Below are 17,502 nucleotides of genomic sequence, written 5' to 3'. Positions count from 1 at the left end.
GCGTGTGGCAGGGACGGGACCCCTTTCTGCAGCGGGCTGGAGCCCCGACGTGGTGCTCCTTGAGAGAAGCCCCTGGAAGCCAGCCACAGAGACCCAGAGCAGCTTGTGCACCCCCCGCCCCCGTTCCGGGAGAGGCCTGTGGGGGTGGGGAGGGCTCGGTGTTGAGCCGCCGGCTGGGTGTCGGCCTCAGAGGTGCCCGTGAGGTGAACGGTGGGCAGGGACACCAGGCGGTGGGACCTCGGGGTTGCTTCCTGGCTTTGTGCAGGTTTCCTGTGCAAGTTGTTAAAAGGCTAAACGAGAGAATCCGGAGGATTTCCATGTCTTAACTTTCTGTGTTGAAATTATTCTTCTTTAACTTTTAACACTTTTCCATGTAGAAGACATCAGCCAGGGGTACCTGGCTGGCTCCGTCGGAAGAGCATGCAACTCTTGATCTTGGGGACCTTGATCTTGGGTCACAGTCTTAGGGTCGTGAGTTCGAGCCCATGTTCGATGTAGAGATTGCTTAAAAATAGAATCTTTAAAAAGAAAGAAAAAAGAAAAAAAACATGAGCTCCACACCCACGTTGGGAATGCGGAGTAAGCGGACGCTGAGGCACCTGCAGCGTCACCATCTTCTTCCCCGGGAGGGCTATGAAGGAGTCCTGGGCGTCTCGGCACACCGAAATGGCTTTTTTATGTTCTAGAGCAAGCGTGAGGGAGTGCGGCTGTGGGAGCAGCAGGGAGGGGAGAGGGAGAACCTCAGGCCGACTCCCCGCAGAGCGCAGAGCCCAGCAGGGGCTTGATGTCCTGACCGGAGCCGAGATCTAGAATCGGCACCAGCAGGCGCCCCCGAAATGGCTTTTTAAGTAACAGCTTTGTTAGATGTTCACATGTCCTACAACTCACCTGTTTAAAGAGTACAGTTCAGCGGTTTTAGTACGTTCACAGAGTCGTGCAGCCAGCACCGCTGTCCGTTTTAGAACATTCTGGCACCGCAGGAAGAAACCCCAGCCCCCGGCACCCACAAAGCCCCTTGCTGTGTCTGTGATGGGCCTGCTCGGGCTGTGTCATGTGAACGGAATCGTGCGCTGTGTGGCCTTTTGGGTTTGGCTTCTTTCTGCAGTAATGATTCCTAACTCTCTTAGGCATTTGCAATTTCTCATTTTTTGTTTCCTTTCAGGCAAAATATATCTCTCAGTGCATTGATGAAATCAAGCAAGAGCTGAAGCAAGACAACATTGCAGTAAAAGCAAACGCGGTCTGCAAGCTGACCTATGTAAGTACCGAGCGCTGTTTGCTCAGGGGACAGCGCTTCCCAGGGCTGCCCCCCTCCCACACCCTGCTGCGGTCAGGCTGCTTTTCTGTCTGTCCTTCTGTCCACCTATTTCTACCCACCTGCCAAGCAGGGATCAACACCAGTAGCTCCAGGCGCTGGCCTTGGCATGCAGGACTGATTTCTCAGAGTTGAGAGCCCGCGTGCTGTGATGACCCCGTGGCCCAGGGCATGGGGGACCCCACCTGGCCTGGGCCACACCCCTCTCATCTGGTCTCTTCTCGTCTCTTCTCTGGTCAGAAGGGAGGGGGACGTCCTGCCAGGGGCATCCTGTCACCTTGTAGCTTTTGGGAGGAGCCAGTTCATTCTCATTGATGGGGAGTCTTAACTAACCAGTGCTCGTGGCCGCTGGCATTTCAGCTGCAGACGCCTAGCCTCCGCCTTTGTGATTAACCTGTCTCTGTAGCTCTAAATGCAAGGACTAGCAGCCGAAGAAACGAAATCCTCCAGGGCGTGTGTGCGGCAAGGCCCGGCCAGTGGGGGTGTGCATGGTGTTTGCTCTTCCGCCAGCCGAGACAGGGCGTTGAATGTTGGGGTTCAAGCCTCGGCGTGTGACTGGAACTCACTGTGCCTGTCTTTCCAACAGTTACAGATGCTGGGGTATGACATCAGCTGGGCTGCCTTCAACATCATAGAAGTGATGAGCGCCTCCAAGTTCACGTTCAAGGTGAGGTAGTCGAGCTTGCCGTGGGACCCGAACCTCGTGGTGACCGGCGGAGGGCGTGAGGGCGTGAGGCCGCGCTCTGCAGAAACAAGAGTGTGGGACACAAGCCTCAGCCCCTCAGATGCCGCGGCGGCGTGCGTTGTGTTCTCTGCGAACTCTTACCTGGGTGGTGTGTTCGTGAATTGATGGGTTCCTTGGGTGCGTTACGTATTTTGTAATAGTAGTTAAAACAAGCTTGTAATTTTTTCCCCTAAAACAAGCAAAACACTGATGGTCTTACTCAGAGGCCGTCACGTGCCCCCAGCCCCAGGGCCTCCTAGTGGATTCTGAGCATTTCCCTTCACCTCACGGAGGCTGTGCTTGCGAGTATCTGGGGCGCGGCCTCCTCACTTGGCACCGCAGCGTGCGCGGCTCCCGGCTCCCACTTCACGATGCGTTCTGCAGCGCGATCGGCAACGCCCATGGCCTCTGGGGGGCCTTGCGTTGTTTTCCTGGGCCGGGGCAGGTTTTGACAGGAATGTGTGACAGCCGCGAGGCTAGACCGTTTCCAGGTCCCTGGGCCCCGGCGCCCGCCTGCGGGTCACTGCCTGGGTCAGTCTCGGGCTCCATCTGACGGACACAGTCCTGCTTGCGGGCCGCTCTCGGTGCGGCCACAGAGGAGGCACTCTGCCTGGCCACGAGAGCCTCACGCTCACGTGCAGGAGTGGCGGGTCCACGTCGGCGCGGCAGGGAGGTCTGAGTGCTCAGAAAAGCCGGCGTTTACGCTGGCTTCCATAGTCCGTCACAAAGGCAGTTCCGGGCTGCCACGGAGGCAGTCAGGACACGTGCTGGAGGAGCACTGGGTGGTGTGGCCGGCCTTACAAGAACTCTGTGTTTCAAAGACTGCATCCTCGGAGCTCTGGCCGGTCCCTCCTCCTCCCCGAATGACTTCCTGGCATCCACGCCCTGTGGCCCCGCGGCCAGCCGCAGGTGTCACTGCCTGGCTTGGGGCTGCTTGGCACGAAGTTCAGGGGATGGGCTGGGGGCTCCCCCCCTGGGGTGTGCGGCCCTTGTCTGGTGGCTGACGCCCTCATGTCTGACTCACAGCGGATCGGCTACCTTGCTGCTTCCCAGTGCTTTCACGAGGGGACTGACGTCATCATGCTGACAACAAACCAGATCCGCAAGGTAGGCGGCCTTCCCGCCCCCGTGGCTGTCATCGGCCCTCCCCGGGCTCCCTCCTGTCACCCTGGCCCCACAGTGTTCTCCACGCTGGCCTCTCTGGTGCTCCGAGCGAGCGGCGAGTAGAAAGCGCTAGGGTCAGCAAGCTCTCGCTGTTGTGACCCCCGTCATAAGCCAGTGGCTTCCAAACACCACTGCGCTATTGTCAGAAGATACCCAGAAGTGGTGTGGCAGGTCTGTCTGTCTGCTCTCGGGCAGCGGGCGAGGCCAGAGAGTTGCCATACTTCCCTCTTGACTCGCTGGGGTACTCTGGGTGTTGGAAGGCTGGCTCCCGGCCGCTGTCCTCCTCTCATGCCCTTCTCCCTCTGGCAGGGGTGCTGAGGTTGCATACCCTTCCCCTGGGGGCCTTTCTGCCCACTGGGTCTTTTTTGAGAAAGAGCACATGTGAACAGGGGAGAGGATGGGGGAAGGAGCAGAGGGAGAGGGACAAGCAGACTCCGTGGTGAGCACAGAGCCCAACTTGGGGCTCAATCTCATGACCGTGAGATCATGACCTGAGCCAAAACCAAGAGTTGGGTGCTTACCTGACTGCACCCCCCAGGTGCCCCTGCCCAGTGGGTCTTCTGAGTCACATTGCATGTGTCTTAGTCATGGAAAATTTCTGTGTTTGGAGATGGTCTTGAAGATCACTGAGTAATATATTTCTTCCTTGGCCCTAGAGCTTTGAGCATCATTTGTGGAGTAATGAAAGGGGGTGTCAGAGAGAATCAGAAGCTCGGTGGTGGTTGGGTGCACAGGCCAGACCCTATGAGTTGTGGTTGCCCCCGCGGGGGGACCTGAGGACCTGGCCTGCGCTCCTGGGCAGACCCTGTGGCACTCCGGCAGCCACTGCACTGGCCAGAGTACTGGTTGCTACAGGATGGGCTGCTGGACCGAGCCCTGAGCTGTGGCTCTGAGACCAGCGTGGGTCAGGTTGTGGGGCAGCACTGGGCGTCGTGGGTGCCACGGGGCTGTGAGGGGCAAGCTCAGCTGGGAGCAGCCGACAGGGCTGTGTCACGGGGGCACAGGGAGGAGGACAGTGAGGGACTCTGGCCCAGCTTGGGTTTTCCTGCCGGCCGTCTGGGCCCAGGCACGCCCCCTACCCGCCCCTCTGTAACGACCTCCGATTGCACGGAGGCGTGTCAGAGCAGGTCACCTAGATCTGCTCTGCTGGGGAGAGAGCCCGAGCCTGAGACATCCCGTAATGGAGCGGAGGGTACCCCTGCTCTGTTATAAAACATTCTCCTCCATTCTCTTCCCCAGTGTTTGTAGTCTGCGCGTGGGTCATTTTAAATAAACCCACGGTTTCTAGAACAACTTCGGTAAACCATCCCTGTCCCCCAGTCTCCATCCCCCTCAACTGGGGCTCTCCCCGCTTAACGGTGACCTGAGTGTCCTCTCCACAAACCTCCGTTTCTGAAAAGCCCTGTGGTGACTCTGCTGGGTCTTTGTAAGTCATGCTGGGTTAGGAGTGGTCCTCTAGGGCCTGAGTTCTGTACCGTGGGTCCAACACAGTTTTACCTTTTTAACCCCGGGCTGGGGTGGATTTTAGGAGTCTGTTTTCAGGTTATTACTGCTATCCAGAAAGTGACCTCTTAAAATGTTTCTTCGTGTGTTTTTACCACGTCTGTGAGATGTTTGGGGAGTTCCTTAGGAAAGTCTCCCCAGAGCAAGTGTATGATACAAACACTGTTTTGCTGATGTCACGGCGAGGCTGTTGTGCGACCAGGGGTCTGGGGTGGGCGTGCGCCACTCTCATGACTGGTTTTATGCTCACCTGAGAGAGGAAAGTCAGTCCAGAGCTGGCCTGCCTTCAGGAGGGGCCCAGAGGAGCTGTCCTGGCTGTCGTGGAGGAGAAACCCCAGAAACGGGAGAGGTTCTTGGCTTCTGCTCTGGCCCCTCAGCCCCGGGGTTCTCAAGCAGGTGGCCGCCTCGAGAGCTGGCATGCCGGCCTGGGCCTAGACTGAGGGCCGCACTCACTGGGTGCCTCGTGCCTGGCAGGGCTGGGGCCGTTCTCTCTGGAACTGGCTGCTGCTTGTTGGTCCTCACGCAGGCCCAGCCCCAGACCCCAAGCCGGAGCTGGTGATGACCTGTCGGCGCCTGTCTGCTGACTCTTCTCCCTCCCTTTCCAGGACCTGAGCAGCCCCAGCCAGTACGACACTGGTGTTGCGCTGACTGGCCTGTCCTGTTTTGTTACCCCAGATCTTGCCAGGGACTTGGCCAATGACATCATGACACTGGTGAGTTTGTGAGTGTGCCCAATCCTTTGTGACGTGATTTGGTCCATCCGGGGGCCTGGAAAACCGAGGTTAAACTCACACCAAGAACACTTGAGCGTGCAGAAACGGGCAGGGTTCCCCCAGACGGGAAACCGAGTTGCTGTGTCTCCCCCCACCAACAGACCCCCCCCCACCGTGGGGCCCAGCCTCAGGCCGTTGTTACCCTCACATTCTTTCTTCACCTCCTTTCAAACCGCCCTGCTTGGGGCAGAGGTGGTTGGCGCCCCGGGCGAGCACCCATGCCATCCAGCGTACGCCCCGCCAGCTCCCGCCTCACTGGTTCCCAGCAGGCAGTGCACAGTTAGCCTGGTCCTTCCTGCTCCGTCCCTGATGCCGTGTGTCTTTCTTTGGCCATGGAGTGACTTCTTGTGTTTCAGTCCATTTGAAGGACAAAAACCCCAGCCACTGCTGACCTCCAGGGTGTCCAGAGCATTTTTCTAAAATGCGGACGTCCTCTTACAAGTCCTGGTTCTCAGAGGCATCAGTCATTCACCCAAATCTCCAACTGATTGGGAGGCCATTTCCCATCCGCTTTTATCTGGGCAGAGCAGAAGGGTGGCTGCTTTCCTCTCTGGAGAGTTCTGTCCATACGGGTTAGCCTGTTTGTCGTGCAGATGGATAGGTCCGGGCTTGTGGTTTCAGACGGTACGTGCTAGCAGCTTCTAGATCAGGGGCCAGTCCATCACAGCCCTGCCACATGCAGCTGGCTACCTGCTGTCAGTCGCTTTGCCCACACCTGGCCCTGCTCTTCTGTTCACGTGGTGTCCCTGGTGGCTTTCAAGCTGCCACCGCGGGACCACGGACATGCCCCCTGGCCAGAAAGCTGCTGATGCGGTGCTGGTGAAAGTAGCTGCAAGCCCGGGAGGACACTAGTGAGTCGTGGGGGCTGGGAGCTTTCTCGGGGTGTGGCCTTCCTGGCCAGAGCAGAGTTCCAAAAGGACGAGAGCTCTGGGACGGTCCAGTGTGGAGGGGAGCCCTGGACACCCCTCGGCGGCCTGCTCTGGGGACAGACCTTGGATGCCAGAGGAGTCGGAGGCCAGCGTTAACTGGCGAAGGCTCTTTTTCCGGTTAAAGTCCCCTCCCTCTCTCTCTGCCTTCATCGGGTTCCAGTGAGTCTGAGAAGGGTCTCGGCCTCTGGAGGGGGCAGGCCTGGGGTCATGGACATAGGGAAGCTGGTTTCAATTCCATGCAAGACCCTGTTATGTGGGCCCTGCGCTTGGGGCCGCAGCGCAGGTGTGCAGGCCCCCTCGAAGGCCAGAGACCAGATGAGCCGGAGGGAGGGGACACACGGGTAGGTGTGGGAACGTGAGCGGGCGGGTGCGGGGAGGCGTGGTGGGGGACGGAGCGGGGCAAGTCCCGGGGACAGTGGCCATGTGGAGGGGAGGCTGACCGGCCTCTACTCCTGCAGATGTCGCACACCAAGCCGTACATCCGGAAGAAGGCCGTGCTGATCATGTACAAGGTGTTCCTGAAGTACCCCGAGTCGCTGCGCCCCGCTTTCCCCCGCCTGAAGGAGAAGCTGGAGGACCCTGACCCCGGTTTGTTGATGGACGATGGGACGGTGGGGGTGGAGGATGGTGCAAGGAAAGAGTTGAGGGGCGCTGGGTCCTGGGACTTCCGTCCTGGTGTCCCACCACAGACAGCATCTCCTTACTTTTTGGTACCATGAGATGCCAGGTCTGCCTTCTGCTTTCCCCGCTCCGGCCCTGGAATCTGCCATCCAAGGGGCTGGTCCCATTTGTTGGTGTGGGACGTAAACACCAAACTCTGGGCCCTGGGTGTCCCCTCTTCACGGGCATTCACTCAGTAGACACCAGCCATCCACACACGGGGGAGTGCCTGGCTGTCTGTCTGTCTGTCTGTACGCTGGCATTCACGACTATTCTGACGCCTTGACTCTGGTCCCACACCGCAGGGCTCATGCCAGCCTTCCTCCTGTTCTCTGTCAACCCTTCCCTCATCGAGGACTCTGGGCTGAGCACACGTCACACAACTTCTCTAAAAATGAGGCAAGGTTTGGCTTGTCTCGGGGGAACCTGCCTTGTATCAGGGAGAATGGCAGGGTGTGGAAAGTTCTGGTAGGGGAAGTAGGAGCCAAGGCGGCAGGCGCGGTGGGTGTCCTGCACAGGAGTTACTTGGATCCTTCAGGGGCCAGCCCCACAGACTCAGGCGACACTCGGCTCTCAGAAGCCTGACCCCCTCGGAGGTTGGTGCTTGAACCATGTCCCCTGGTGATGAGCACAGTGCCAGGCACAAAGCAGGGGTTCCTGCACTTGGGGTGACCAGCCTACTGAGGATGACCGTCCTCCTGGATAAGGGTGCAGCCTCCATACTGATGCTGCTCTCACTGACGAGGAGCTTCCCCCCTTTACTTCAAAGGGGTGCAGTCAGCAGCGGTCAACGTCATCTGTGAACTGGCCAGGCGCAACCCCAAAAACTACCTTTCCCTCGCCCCGCTCTTCTTCAAGCTGATGACCTCCTCAACCAACAACTGGGTCCTCATTAAAATTATCAAACTGGCAAGTATCCCTCCCGATCTTCCCTTTTCTCGCCGAGTGAAAAGGCCCCAGTGTGTCCTGGGAGCACCCTGAGCGTTGGGGGGAGGGGTGGGGTCGGTGTGGTCTGTCCCTGCCCCGAGTGACCCGCCGTCCTCTCTCATCCCTAGTTTGGTGCTCTGACCCCCTTGGAGCCAAGGTTGGGCAAGAAGCTGATTGAGCCTCTCACCAACCTGATCCACAGGTGAGCCCTTGGCCCCCGCGTGACCCCGCCGTCTGGCACGCGCAGGCCTGCACTCCCTCGGGCACGGGGACCCCGGGGAGAGTCTCGGGGTGGAGAAGCAAACACGCCGTGTGATTTTGCTCCTGAGAGGGAGCTGTGCCGCCACGGTGCCCGCTGGCCGTGCTGGGACCCCGGGGGGCTGGTGCGTCCTTTCCCCGTGAATCAGTTTTGGAAACGGCAGCTGTAAAAGCAAAGGAAGAGAGAGCCCGCGGCTGTCCTCTAGCTCACGAGGAGCCCTCGGCCGTCTGCCGGAAGAGCTGTAGACAGCTGTGTCCCTCGCCGTTTCTGGAATGTTGCAGGAGCTCCCACACCACTCGGGGCCTGTGCTCGAGTCGGGGGGGCTAAGTGGCAGATGATGCAGCAGATCCTGCTCCCAGGTCCCCTGGGGGGGGGGGGGTGGCCATGGGCGACAGGAGGAACTGGGGCCTTGAGGCCGGGCCTCTGTCCCCAGGCTCATGAGTGGATCAGACAGTGAAGGATAATTGGGTGGAACAGGTGCTTGAGCTGGGGACGTCTTTGGTTTTGAACACCCACCATTACTGAGTGAGTGGTGCAGCGCTGTGGTTTCCAGAGGGGATTAACAGGAGGCCATCAGTCTGGTGACCACGGATATGGACGGGCTGATGGCCCCTGCTCTCTGGGACACGCGGCAGCCACACCCTTGGGTTTGGGTGACTTGGGATCCAGAGTGTCACCTGTGAGGAGGTCAAAATGGAGTATACACACCTGGTGTCCTCCCGTGGCAGTCGCCCTGGGCCGTGCCTGCCATGTCTCCCAGACACCCCTAGCGGTGGCAGGGCAGCCACGGCCTTCTGTGCTCTGCTTGCCTGTGTGCAGCCACGCCTCACTGCCCCCTGCGTCCCCCCATGGTGGAGCCAGGTGGTGAGGTCTTAGGTTGGGAGAGACGTTGAGGGGAGTTGGCTTTCCTTTACGGGCATCACAATGGAAAGTTCCAGGAATGGGCTCAACGGGTGGGAGTGTCAGAGGCCCACGTTGGCAGTTAGGGAGGCTTGTGTCCCTTGGAGAATGCTGCTGACCCAGGTGACAGTAGTGTGCAGGGGTTGCCAGCTCCTGCCCCAGCCCTGCCTCGGACTCGGCGGGGGGGAGGGTAGGAGGGGGCGGCAGACATGGGCCTTCCCTTCATTTCTCAGGTGTCCTGGTCCTCTGGTCCTCACGCCTTTGCTCTTCTTCCTCCTCCAGCACGTCTGCCATGTCCCTTCTCTACGAGTGCGTGAACACCGTCATCGCAGGTGAGGGGCTGGCCACGGGGTCTAGGGCAGGTGGCTGTGGCACGTGGAAGGCCTCCTCTGTTCCCACCCTGGGCACCGAGGTGGGGCCCCATAGTGCAGAGCGCGTCCCAAGCTCCTTCGCGCCATATCTCTGCCACCCCCCGTAGAGCCCCTTGGAGGCGTGGACGGCTTGTGGCACACCTGCCAGCAAGACCATTTTTCCTTGAGGACTTTAGAGCAAGTCTCAGGCACCATGCCATCCCCTGTGCATTCTTAAGCATAGGAACCTACTGCAAAAAGTTTTCACGAGATGGGACCAGAAGGCGCTCCTGAGTCTTGGAGTCCTGCCTGTTTGAGTCAGTCTCCAGCCAAGGGCCACACAGAGCATTGGCTGACGTGTTTCTGCACGCTTGGCAAGTTGAGCCCCTGTCCACGTTACTTGTTGGAGCCAGAGTTGTGGCTCACGGGGTTCACCTCCTTGCTGCCTGCCTATCTGCCCGAAGCTGTTGGGAAGCCGGCCTTATGGTTCCTCCTCACGGCCCTGTGGGCAGCCTGAAATTCAGCCGTTCCCAGGAAGCTGGCCCAGGGCCACGCTCCTGGATTAGAGCTGTGTGGGCCCTGAGGCTCAGTGACACGGAGGGAGAGGAAGGGTGGACATTTGGGGCCAGCCGGTGCCCAGAGGCAGCAAATGCAGGACCTAGAGAGCAAGTCTCGAGTGGTCGGTGGGGGAAACCGGGGTGTGGCAGGATCAGTCTGTCCTTGGTGATGGGCAAGGGGCTTGGGGGCATAGGGCAAGGCAGCAGGCCTGACACACGGCACCTGAGACCCAGGTGGTTGTAAGCGCCAGGCAGGTGGGGTTGGCCTAGGCTCTGCGGACCTGCCCTGGATGGGGTACCTGCTGTGGGACTGTGGCCTGTACTCCCAGCCATAGAGACCCAGCAGCCAGATGCCATCCCGTAAGCCAGCCTCTCCAGGAGAGCAGTTGGGTCCGCAGTTCCCGGCATGCTGGCGTGTGTGTGGTGTCCTGGGGCCCGCAGTGGACGCTTGTGTGGGCTTCTGCACGTGAGTGAGGCCTGGCGAGTTCCGACACGAGTTTTCTGTTTCAGTTCTCATCTCCCTGTCCTCTGGCATGCCTAACCACAGCGCTAGCATCCAGGTACGTCTCTGGGCGCCGCGGCTGCAGTCGGGCACGGCCTGGGGAAGGATCTGGGGGATGTGCCGGCCTGCCCCACCTCTGCTCCATCATTCACGCGTGGTGCCCGCACTGGGCCCTCGCCAGCCTTTCTGTGAAGTTGACAAGTTGCGGGGGTGGGGTGGACACAAACGTGAGTGCCCCCAGAAGCCACAGGGGTGTCCGTGTGTGTGGCAGTGCGCGTTCCCCAAACATGTGTCCCTGTGGGTGCTGCGGACAGCCTCGCTTGCATGGTGGGTGCTGCACCAAGTGGGGCTCGGTGTCCTTTGTCCCTCCCTGGCCCCAGGGCCTCTGGGCCGGATCAGGCTGTGAGGTGGGCCTGGGGTCACTGACTTCACTGTGGCCTCGGGAGGCGTGACCCATGTCGCCTTCCCTTTGCAGCTCTGCGTTCAGAAACTGAGGATATTGATAGAAGACTCCGATCAGAACTGTGAGTCCTCCTCGTGCTGCGCCCGAAGCCTTTGCGGCTGGGGCTCTCGGCCTTGTAGGAAACCAGACGCTCACACTCCCCTGCTTTGCCATCCCGTGTGTGCAGTGTGACACTCGGGCTTCCAGAGCGTTCTCAACAAACCAGCCTCTGTCGGCACAGCTGCAGCCCCGCGCCTGCCCTTCTCGCGTGTGCGGCAACGTCTCCGCTGCCGTCTGCCAATAAAACTTCCCGCGTGCGGCCGGGATGGTTTCAGAGTGCGGGCCGTGTGCCGTGTCCACGGGGAGGTGGGGCCTGGGCAAGGTTCTTTTTTTTTTTTTTTTTTTTTAAAGATTTTATTTATTTATTCGACAGGATAGAGACAGCCAGCAAGAGAGGGAACACAAGCAGGGAGAGTGGGAGAGGAAGAAGCAGGCTCATAGTGGAGGAGCCTGATGTGGGGCTCGATCCCATAATGCCGGGATCACGCCCTGAGCCGAAGGCAGACGCTTAACCGCTGTGCCACCCAGGCGCCCCATGGGCAAGGTTCTTAAGCAGGATGTGGTTCCTCCAGGCCCCGGGGGGCTCCGGGAGGTGCTGTGCACACACAGCAGGGAGGTCAGTGACAAGTCTCGTGGAGGCCTGGAGCCACTGGTGCCCTCTCCTCTGGGGTCTCCTGGGAGCGCCCATTCCTGCTGCGATGCCTGCGGCTTTCCTGGTGTCGACAGAGCGCCTTAGCTTCTGGCGATCCTGGTGCTTTCCCAACAGGCGTGAAGTAACCTCTGTGCACCTTGGTCACTCGCCTGCCTGTGATCATTTGTAGTGTTCTGCGTGGGTTCCAGGCATTCACACGCCCTGGAGCCTGGGGGCAGTGGCAGGGCTGCTGAGGACTGTGGCTTTTCAGTCCGGATCTTTTCGTCCAGAGCAGGGAAGGGCTCCCATGCCTGGCCTGCGCAGGGCTGGATAGTAACTTTTCTCAGCTTTGCAGGCCCGGCAGCGTCTGCTGCTGTGGCAGTGGGAGGCACGGCCTGTGCGGGGGGTATTCACAGCACTGGGCTTCGAGTCGGACGTGGCCTGTGGCCTGCAGTTCACCACCCGGGCTTTAGACGCTTGTGTGTTTGGGTCGGTCAGGGGCAGACAGTGGCGCCCGTGGGCACGTGTGAGGTCACTGGGACTTCTCTCCCTGCACCCAGTGAGCCACTTAGGATCCCTGGGGGCCCGCGTGCGGCTGGTTCTGCCCGCGCCTAGGTCGTCGGGCTCGGGCTGCAGACCCGGCCTCGCTCTTTGTGTGCAGGCCCCGAAGCCTGTGAGGGCCCGTCCAGGTTAACTGCATCTCGCCATCTCCGCAGTGAAGTACCTGGGCCTGCTGGCCATGTCCAAGATCCTGAGAACACACCCCAAGTCCGTGCAGGCCCACAAGGACCTCGTCCTGCAGTGCCTGGACGACAAGGACGAGTCCATCCGCCTGCGGGCCCTCGACCTCCTGTACGGAATGGTGTGTGCCCCGCCCCCGGCCTGCTGCCCCGCCCTGAGCCGGCCTGGCCCCGCCCTCACCAGCTCCTCCCTGCCCCCAGGTGTCCAAGAAGAACCTGGTGGAGATCGTCAAGAAGCTGATGAGCCACGTGGACAAGGCCGAGGGCACGACGTACCGCGACGAGCTGCTGACGAAGATCATCGACATCTGCAGCCAGTGCAACTACCAGCACATCACCAACTTCCAGTGGTCCGTGCCCCTCAGCGCGGGGGGGCGGGCGCTGGCGCCAGGGGCGCACCTCAAGGGCTCCCTCCCGCAGGTACATCAGCGTCCTGGTGGAGCTGACCCGGCTGGAGGGCACCCGCCACGGCCACCTCATCGCGGCGCAGATGCTGGACGTGGCCATCCGCGTGAAGGCCATCCGCAAGTTTGCTGTGTCGCAGATGTCCGCGCTGCTCGACAGCGCGCACCTGGTGGCCAGCAGCACCCAGCGCAACGGCATCTGCGAGGTGCTCTATGCCGCCGCCTGGATCTGCGGGGAGTTCTCTGAGTGAGTGGCACCAGGGGCCGCCCGCGTTCCCCGGAGGGAGAGGTGTGTTGGCAGACCTGTGTCCCCGGGCTCCTGGCAGCTGCCCCCATCTCTCTTTCCTGGGGTTTTTCTCTGCTGAAAGAGCTCCTTTAAGTACACGTTTCCCACCCTGAGAACAAGCGAGAAGCCAGTCCCAGTGGCCCAGGACGGCTGCGTCTTTCCCCAGCTCTTCTCTTTTCCTTGCCCGTTGCAGCCACGGACACTCTGTCACCCAAATGGTGCTGTCGGTTTGCTTTTGTTTGCTCTTTTTCTCAGCGTTTTTTTTCCCCGTGGCTACTCTGTGATTGTCCCTTCGTCGCCGTGGTTTCTTCCTTAGAGTTCTCTCTCTCTCTCTCCTCCTCCGGATGGGGGAGTGCACGCATGGGACCCCCGTAGCAGGGTGGCCCCAGGGCTGGCAGCCACGGGTGGTGTGCTCATCAGGCCCTCCCTGTCTGCAGGCACCTGCAGGAACCCCACCAGACCCTCGAGGCCATGCTGCGGCCCAAGGTCACTACCCTGCCCGGCCACATCCAGGCCGTGTACGTGCAGAACGTGGTCAAGCTCTACGCGTCCATCCTGCAGCAGAAGGAGCAGGCTGCGGAGCCAGAGGCGGCCCAGGACGTCACCCAGCTCATGGTGGACCGGCTGCCGCAGTTTGTGCAGAGTGCGGACCTGGAGGTCCAAGAGCGGGTCAGTGTTTCACGGGGCGCTCCCGCCTCTGGAGGAGCCCGTGTCTCGTGCTTGTGTCTTCCCAACAGCGGTCAACTTTGCTTTTCCCCAAGGGCAACTTGGGGAAATCCGTTCTCTGGGGCTCCACCCCAGCCCGGGGATGTGGCGGGGGGAAGGGGGGGAGTGGCGCTGGGTGCTGGCCCGCAGGTGGGGAGGGGGGACATGAGACAGTGAACAAGAGGGAGCCACTGCGAGGGTGTGTCACTGGCCTTTGAGGGGAGCATCCAGTTGGCAGTGGGTTTCTGGGTGGGTGAGGACCGGGGTTCTTGCTACGGGGAGAGCTGGTTTGGCACGTGCTGTGTGATAGCAGCCGGGTGGGCACCAGCGGCCAGGCCGCTACTGGTGCCCGGTGGGCAACGCAGGACCCTGTTTTCCAAACCACACATGAGTGTTGAATGTCACTTGGTGGGCCCTGGTGTTCCACGGTCGAGGACAGCTGTGCGATATTAACTCAGCTGGTGGCCGTGGTCCCCTAGCCCTGTGTCACATCGGGAGCCACGCTCGGGCGGAGTCCTAAGCCGGGGCCCACAGAGGACAACAGCACAGAGGTGCCTCGGTGTGTCCTGGAAGCAGGCGCTGCGGGTCGCTGGGGCTGCCCAGGCCTGTCCGAGTGGTTCTCTTGGACAACAGTGCCCTCTCTGCTCGTGACCCCCACGTCTTATTTGTGGGCTGGTTTCTTCCTCGGTGGACGCGTCCACAGAGCCCACAGCTTCGGGGAGCCTTCCAGATGTTCTCAGCAGGGTTCAGGCAAGGGGCTTCCATGCTTGCCTTCCTCGGGCTGGGCATCCATGTGTTCTGAGCAGTGAGCCGCAGTGCCTGGTGACCTTCAGGGCCAGTCCTCTGTGACCCCCTTGTGACTCCCCTGTGGTCCCCTCAGGCGTCCTGCATCTTGCAGCTGGTCAAGCACATCCAGAAGCTTCAGGCGAAGGACGTGCCAGTGGCAGAAGAAGTGAGCGCCCTCTTTGCTGGGGAGCTGAACCCGGTGGCCCCCAAGGCACAGAAGAAAGTTCCGGTTCCCGAAGGGTGAGCTGTGCAACTGGTCAGAGGTCCTGGGCCAGGGTGGCAGGAAGGACAGTGAGAGCGGAAGTGCAGCGGGGCTTTCGCTGGTGTCTCTGTCCCTGGTAGCTGTGATTTCAAGTAGCAGCTTAGCGCCGTCCTTGTCTCCAAGACGCCAGGGGTGTTCCTGCTTCATGTGCTGCCATGAGCGTCCAGGGCTGGCGCGCAGGCGGAGCTGCCCTGTGACCTCACCGTGTCTCATAGCCTGGACCTGGACGCTTGGATCAACGAGCCGCCGTCAGACAGCGAGTCCGAGGACGAGAAGCCTAAGGCCATCTTCCACGAGGAGGAACCGCGCCCCGCCAAGCCTCGGCAGCCGGAGGCAGACGAGGAGGAGCTGGCCCGGGTGAGCAGCGGCTGCACAGAGGCGGGCTTCATTCCCGCCGGGGCCCCTGGGGCAGGTGGCGCGGCTCGGAGCGCTCTGAACCCTAAGTGGCTGTGCTGGTCCTGGCAGAGCTGGGCTCGGTCCTGTGGTCCTCCAGGGAGCAGCAAGCGACCCTTTGAAGTCTGGGTTGGGTTTTGGGTTGGGAAATGAGAAGCGGCTTCACTTGAGCCCAGAGCCCCTCAGAGCCAAGGGGGCTTGACCTGGTGTCTGGGGGCTTCTGCTCCGTTCTTCCTGGGTGCAGGATTTACAACGTGTAGCATTCAGAACAGATACCACGTCCCCCCAGCTCTCTGTCCCACTATGTCTGGCTCCTTTGTTTCTGCAATAAGAGGTGCCCCCCAGGAGTGCCTCCTCCCCTCTGGGCCTGTCCTTCCTTCCTCCCACCCGTGTGCAGTCTGAGCCTTCAGCCATTGTGATCTGGCTCCCAGCTCAGCTCTTCTTTGGACAGCCTCTCTGAGCTGTCATCCTTGAAACAGAGATGGTCATCCCCACTTTTTGGGGTCATTCTTGACGTCATTCCTACCCTTGCTGTGGTCTTCCTATTGGCTGAGGGCTGACAGTAAAGCTCTGCGGCCTCCCAGCCCTGCCCGGGCCTGGAGCACGGAGGCGGCCCCCGCCTAGCAGGGAGGGTACGTGTTGCACGTGAGTTAGCGGGCGTGCACTCGCATTCTGTCCCTGCAGCGTCGAGAAGCCCGGAAGCAGGAACAGGCCAACAACCCATTCTACATCAAAAGTTCCCCGTCCCCCCAAAAGGTAAGGCTGGTTTCAAGTCGTCCTCGAGAGACAGTCTCCTCCTCCGCACCCCCCAGGGCCCCCATCCACGCTTGGGAGGACATCAGGGTCCCGTCCGCAGGACAGCACTCCGTTGCTGTGGGAGGTCCGTGTGGCCCAACTGCCCACAATACCCAGTAAAGGCAGCTGAACGTTCCAGATCTTAATCCAGGCAGTGCCCGCTGCCCTCATCCACGTTCTCCAGCCGCTAGGCTCCCCAGACGGACACGGCTGCACACATGGGTGCTCCCTTGGCTCCCTTCTCTTGGGATCGCCGGGTCACCTCATGACTCTGCTTAGCCTTCTCAGGGCCCACAGATGGCCCCTACCTGCCGTGCGCGACCTCACTGGCTCCCGTGACGTCTGGCTTTCTGACTGTAGCCATCTTGGTGGGCGTCCTGGTTCGGGCCTGCGCTGCTTTCCTAACTTGAAGTAGGCGATCTAGACGGAGAAACTGGACAGAAGCTTTACATCTGACTCGTGTGTTTTCACACCAGTCCCCCAGTCTGTAGGGAGCCGCGCCCCCCAGCATGCCCTCTCGCACGTGCAGGGCCCCCAGCGGGGTCCCGCACACCCCAGGCTGTCCACATGTTTCGTGGCTTCCTCAGGCGTCCCCGTCTGTTCTCCCCAGTAATGTCTTGGTGCTTGCTTCTCCAGCGGTACCAGGACATGCCAGGTGTGGAGCACATACCCGTGGTGCAGATAGATCTCTCGGTGCCCCTGAAGGTGCCAGGCAAGTATTTGCACAGGCAGTGTGAGCCTGGGGAGCCCCTGTCAGCGAGGGGGGTGGGGGCCGGGGCCGGTTCCCAGATGCTGTCAGGCCCAGCCTTGGAAGCCTCCAGCCCATCGTGCACGCTCTCGGCTACACCCCGTGCTGCCTCTTTGGCTGTGGTAGGCCCCAGCTTGGAGGGTGAATGGGGGGCACAGGCCACATCTTTATGCTGGTGCTGTCTCGTTCCTTCCCCGAGCCCGAGCCCCCCGCCTACCCCTGCTGCTCTGGGCCTGTCGGCATTCAGAAAGCCTCTGCTCACCTCCCAGCGGCCAAAGGGGCAGTGCCCGCGAGTTCCCTCGCCTCGCTCCAGCACAGACCACGGTGGGCTCTCCCTGCTGAGCTCCTCGGGGTCCCCCGCCCACACATGGTTGTCAGGGCTTGGGCTGGTCTGGGCAATGGCGGGGCCGCGGCCAAGCACCGGGCCATGTGCGCATCCACAGGGATGCCCGTGTCGGACCAGTACGTGAAGCTGGAGGAGGAGCGGAGGCACCGGCAGAGGCTGGAGAAGGACAGAAAGAAGAAAAAGAAGAAGGACAAGGAGAAGAAGGGCAAGCCGCGGCGCCACAGCTCGCTGCACACGGAGAGCGATGAGGACATCGCCCCAGCGCAGCAGGTGGACATCGTCACCGAGGAGATGCCCGAGGTCAGCCCCTGGGGCGCCCCGACTCTCACGCCTGTGGCAGA

The 17,502-nt window shown here is 60.9% G+C and overlaps 1 protein-coding gene across 2 annotated transcripts in view; it reads left to right on the top strand.

The window, feature by feature from the left end:
• The window catches only part of AP3D1 (adaptor related protein complex 3 subunit delta 1), a 40,120-nt gene that overhangs the window by 13,599 nt on the left and 9,019 nt on the right, over positions 1 to 17,502 (top strand). The window contains exons 2-20 of one of the 2 annotated variants that reach the window (XM_048226965.2): positions 1,163 to 1,258; positions 1,902 to 1,982; positions 3,066 to 3,146; positions 5,312 to 5,419; positions 6,867 to 6,996; positions 7,838 to 7,977; positions 8,124 to 8,197; positions 9,437 to 9,486; positions 10,572 to 10,621; positions 11,039 to 11,087; positions 12,413 to 12,558; positions 12,638 to 12,786; positions 12,857 to 13,087; positions 13,564 to 13,795; positions 14,712 to 14,857; positions 15,095 to 15,236; positions 15,957 to 16,028; positions 16,704 to 17,139; positions 17,259 to 17,461. In XM_048226965.2, coding sequence (XP_048082922.1) covers positions 1,163 to 1,258; positions 1,902 to 1,982; positions 3,066 to 3,146; positions 5,312 to 5,419; positions 6,867 to 6,996; positions 7,838 to 7,977; positions 8,124 to 8,197; positions 9,437 to 9,486; positions 10,572 to 10,621; positions 11,039 to 11,087; positions 12,413 to 12,558; positions 12,638 to 12,786; positions 12,857 to 13,087; positions 13,564 to 13,795; positions 14,712 to 14,857; positions 15,095 to 15,236; positions 15,957 to 16,028; positions 16,704 to 17,139; positions 17,259 to 17,461 — 2,616 coding nt within the window. The remainder of the gene's footprint in view (positions 1 to 1,162; positions 1,259 to 1,901; positions 1,983 to 3,065; positions 3,147 to 5,311; positions 5,420 to 6,866; positions 6,997 to 7,837; positions 7,978 to 8,123; positions 8,198 to 9,436; positions 9,487 to 10,571; positions 10,622 to 11,038; positions 11,088 to 12,412; positions 12,559 to 12,637; positions 12,787 to 12,856; positions 13,088 to 13,563; positions 13,796 to 14,711; positions 14,858 to 15,094; positions 15,237 to 15,956; positions 16,029 to 16,703; positions 17,140 to 17,258; positions 17,462 to 17,502) is intronic. The other variant, XM_026480971.4, reaches the window with a different exon arrangement.

The sequence above is a fragment of the Ursus arctos genome, unplaced genomic scaffold (assembly GCF_023065955.2).
Source record: "Ursus arctos isolate Adak ecotype North America unplaced genomic scaffold, UrsArc2.0 scaffold_14, whole genome shotgun sequence".
Taxonomy (NCBI): domain Eukaryota; kingdom Metazoa; phylum Chordata; class Mammalia; order Carnivora; family Ursidae; genus Ursus; species Ursus arctos.
Note: the sequence above shows the minus strand (reverse complement) of the source record. Positions and strands in the feature narration are given on the sequence as shown.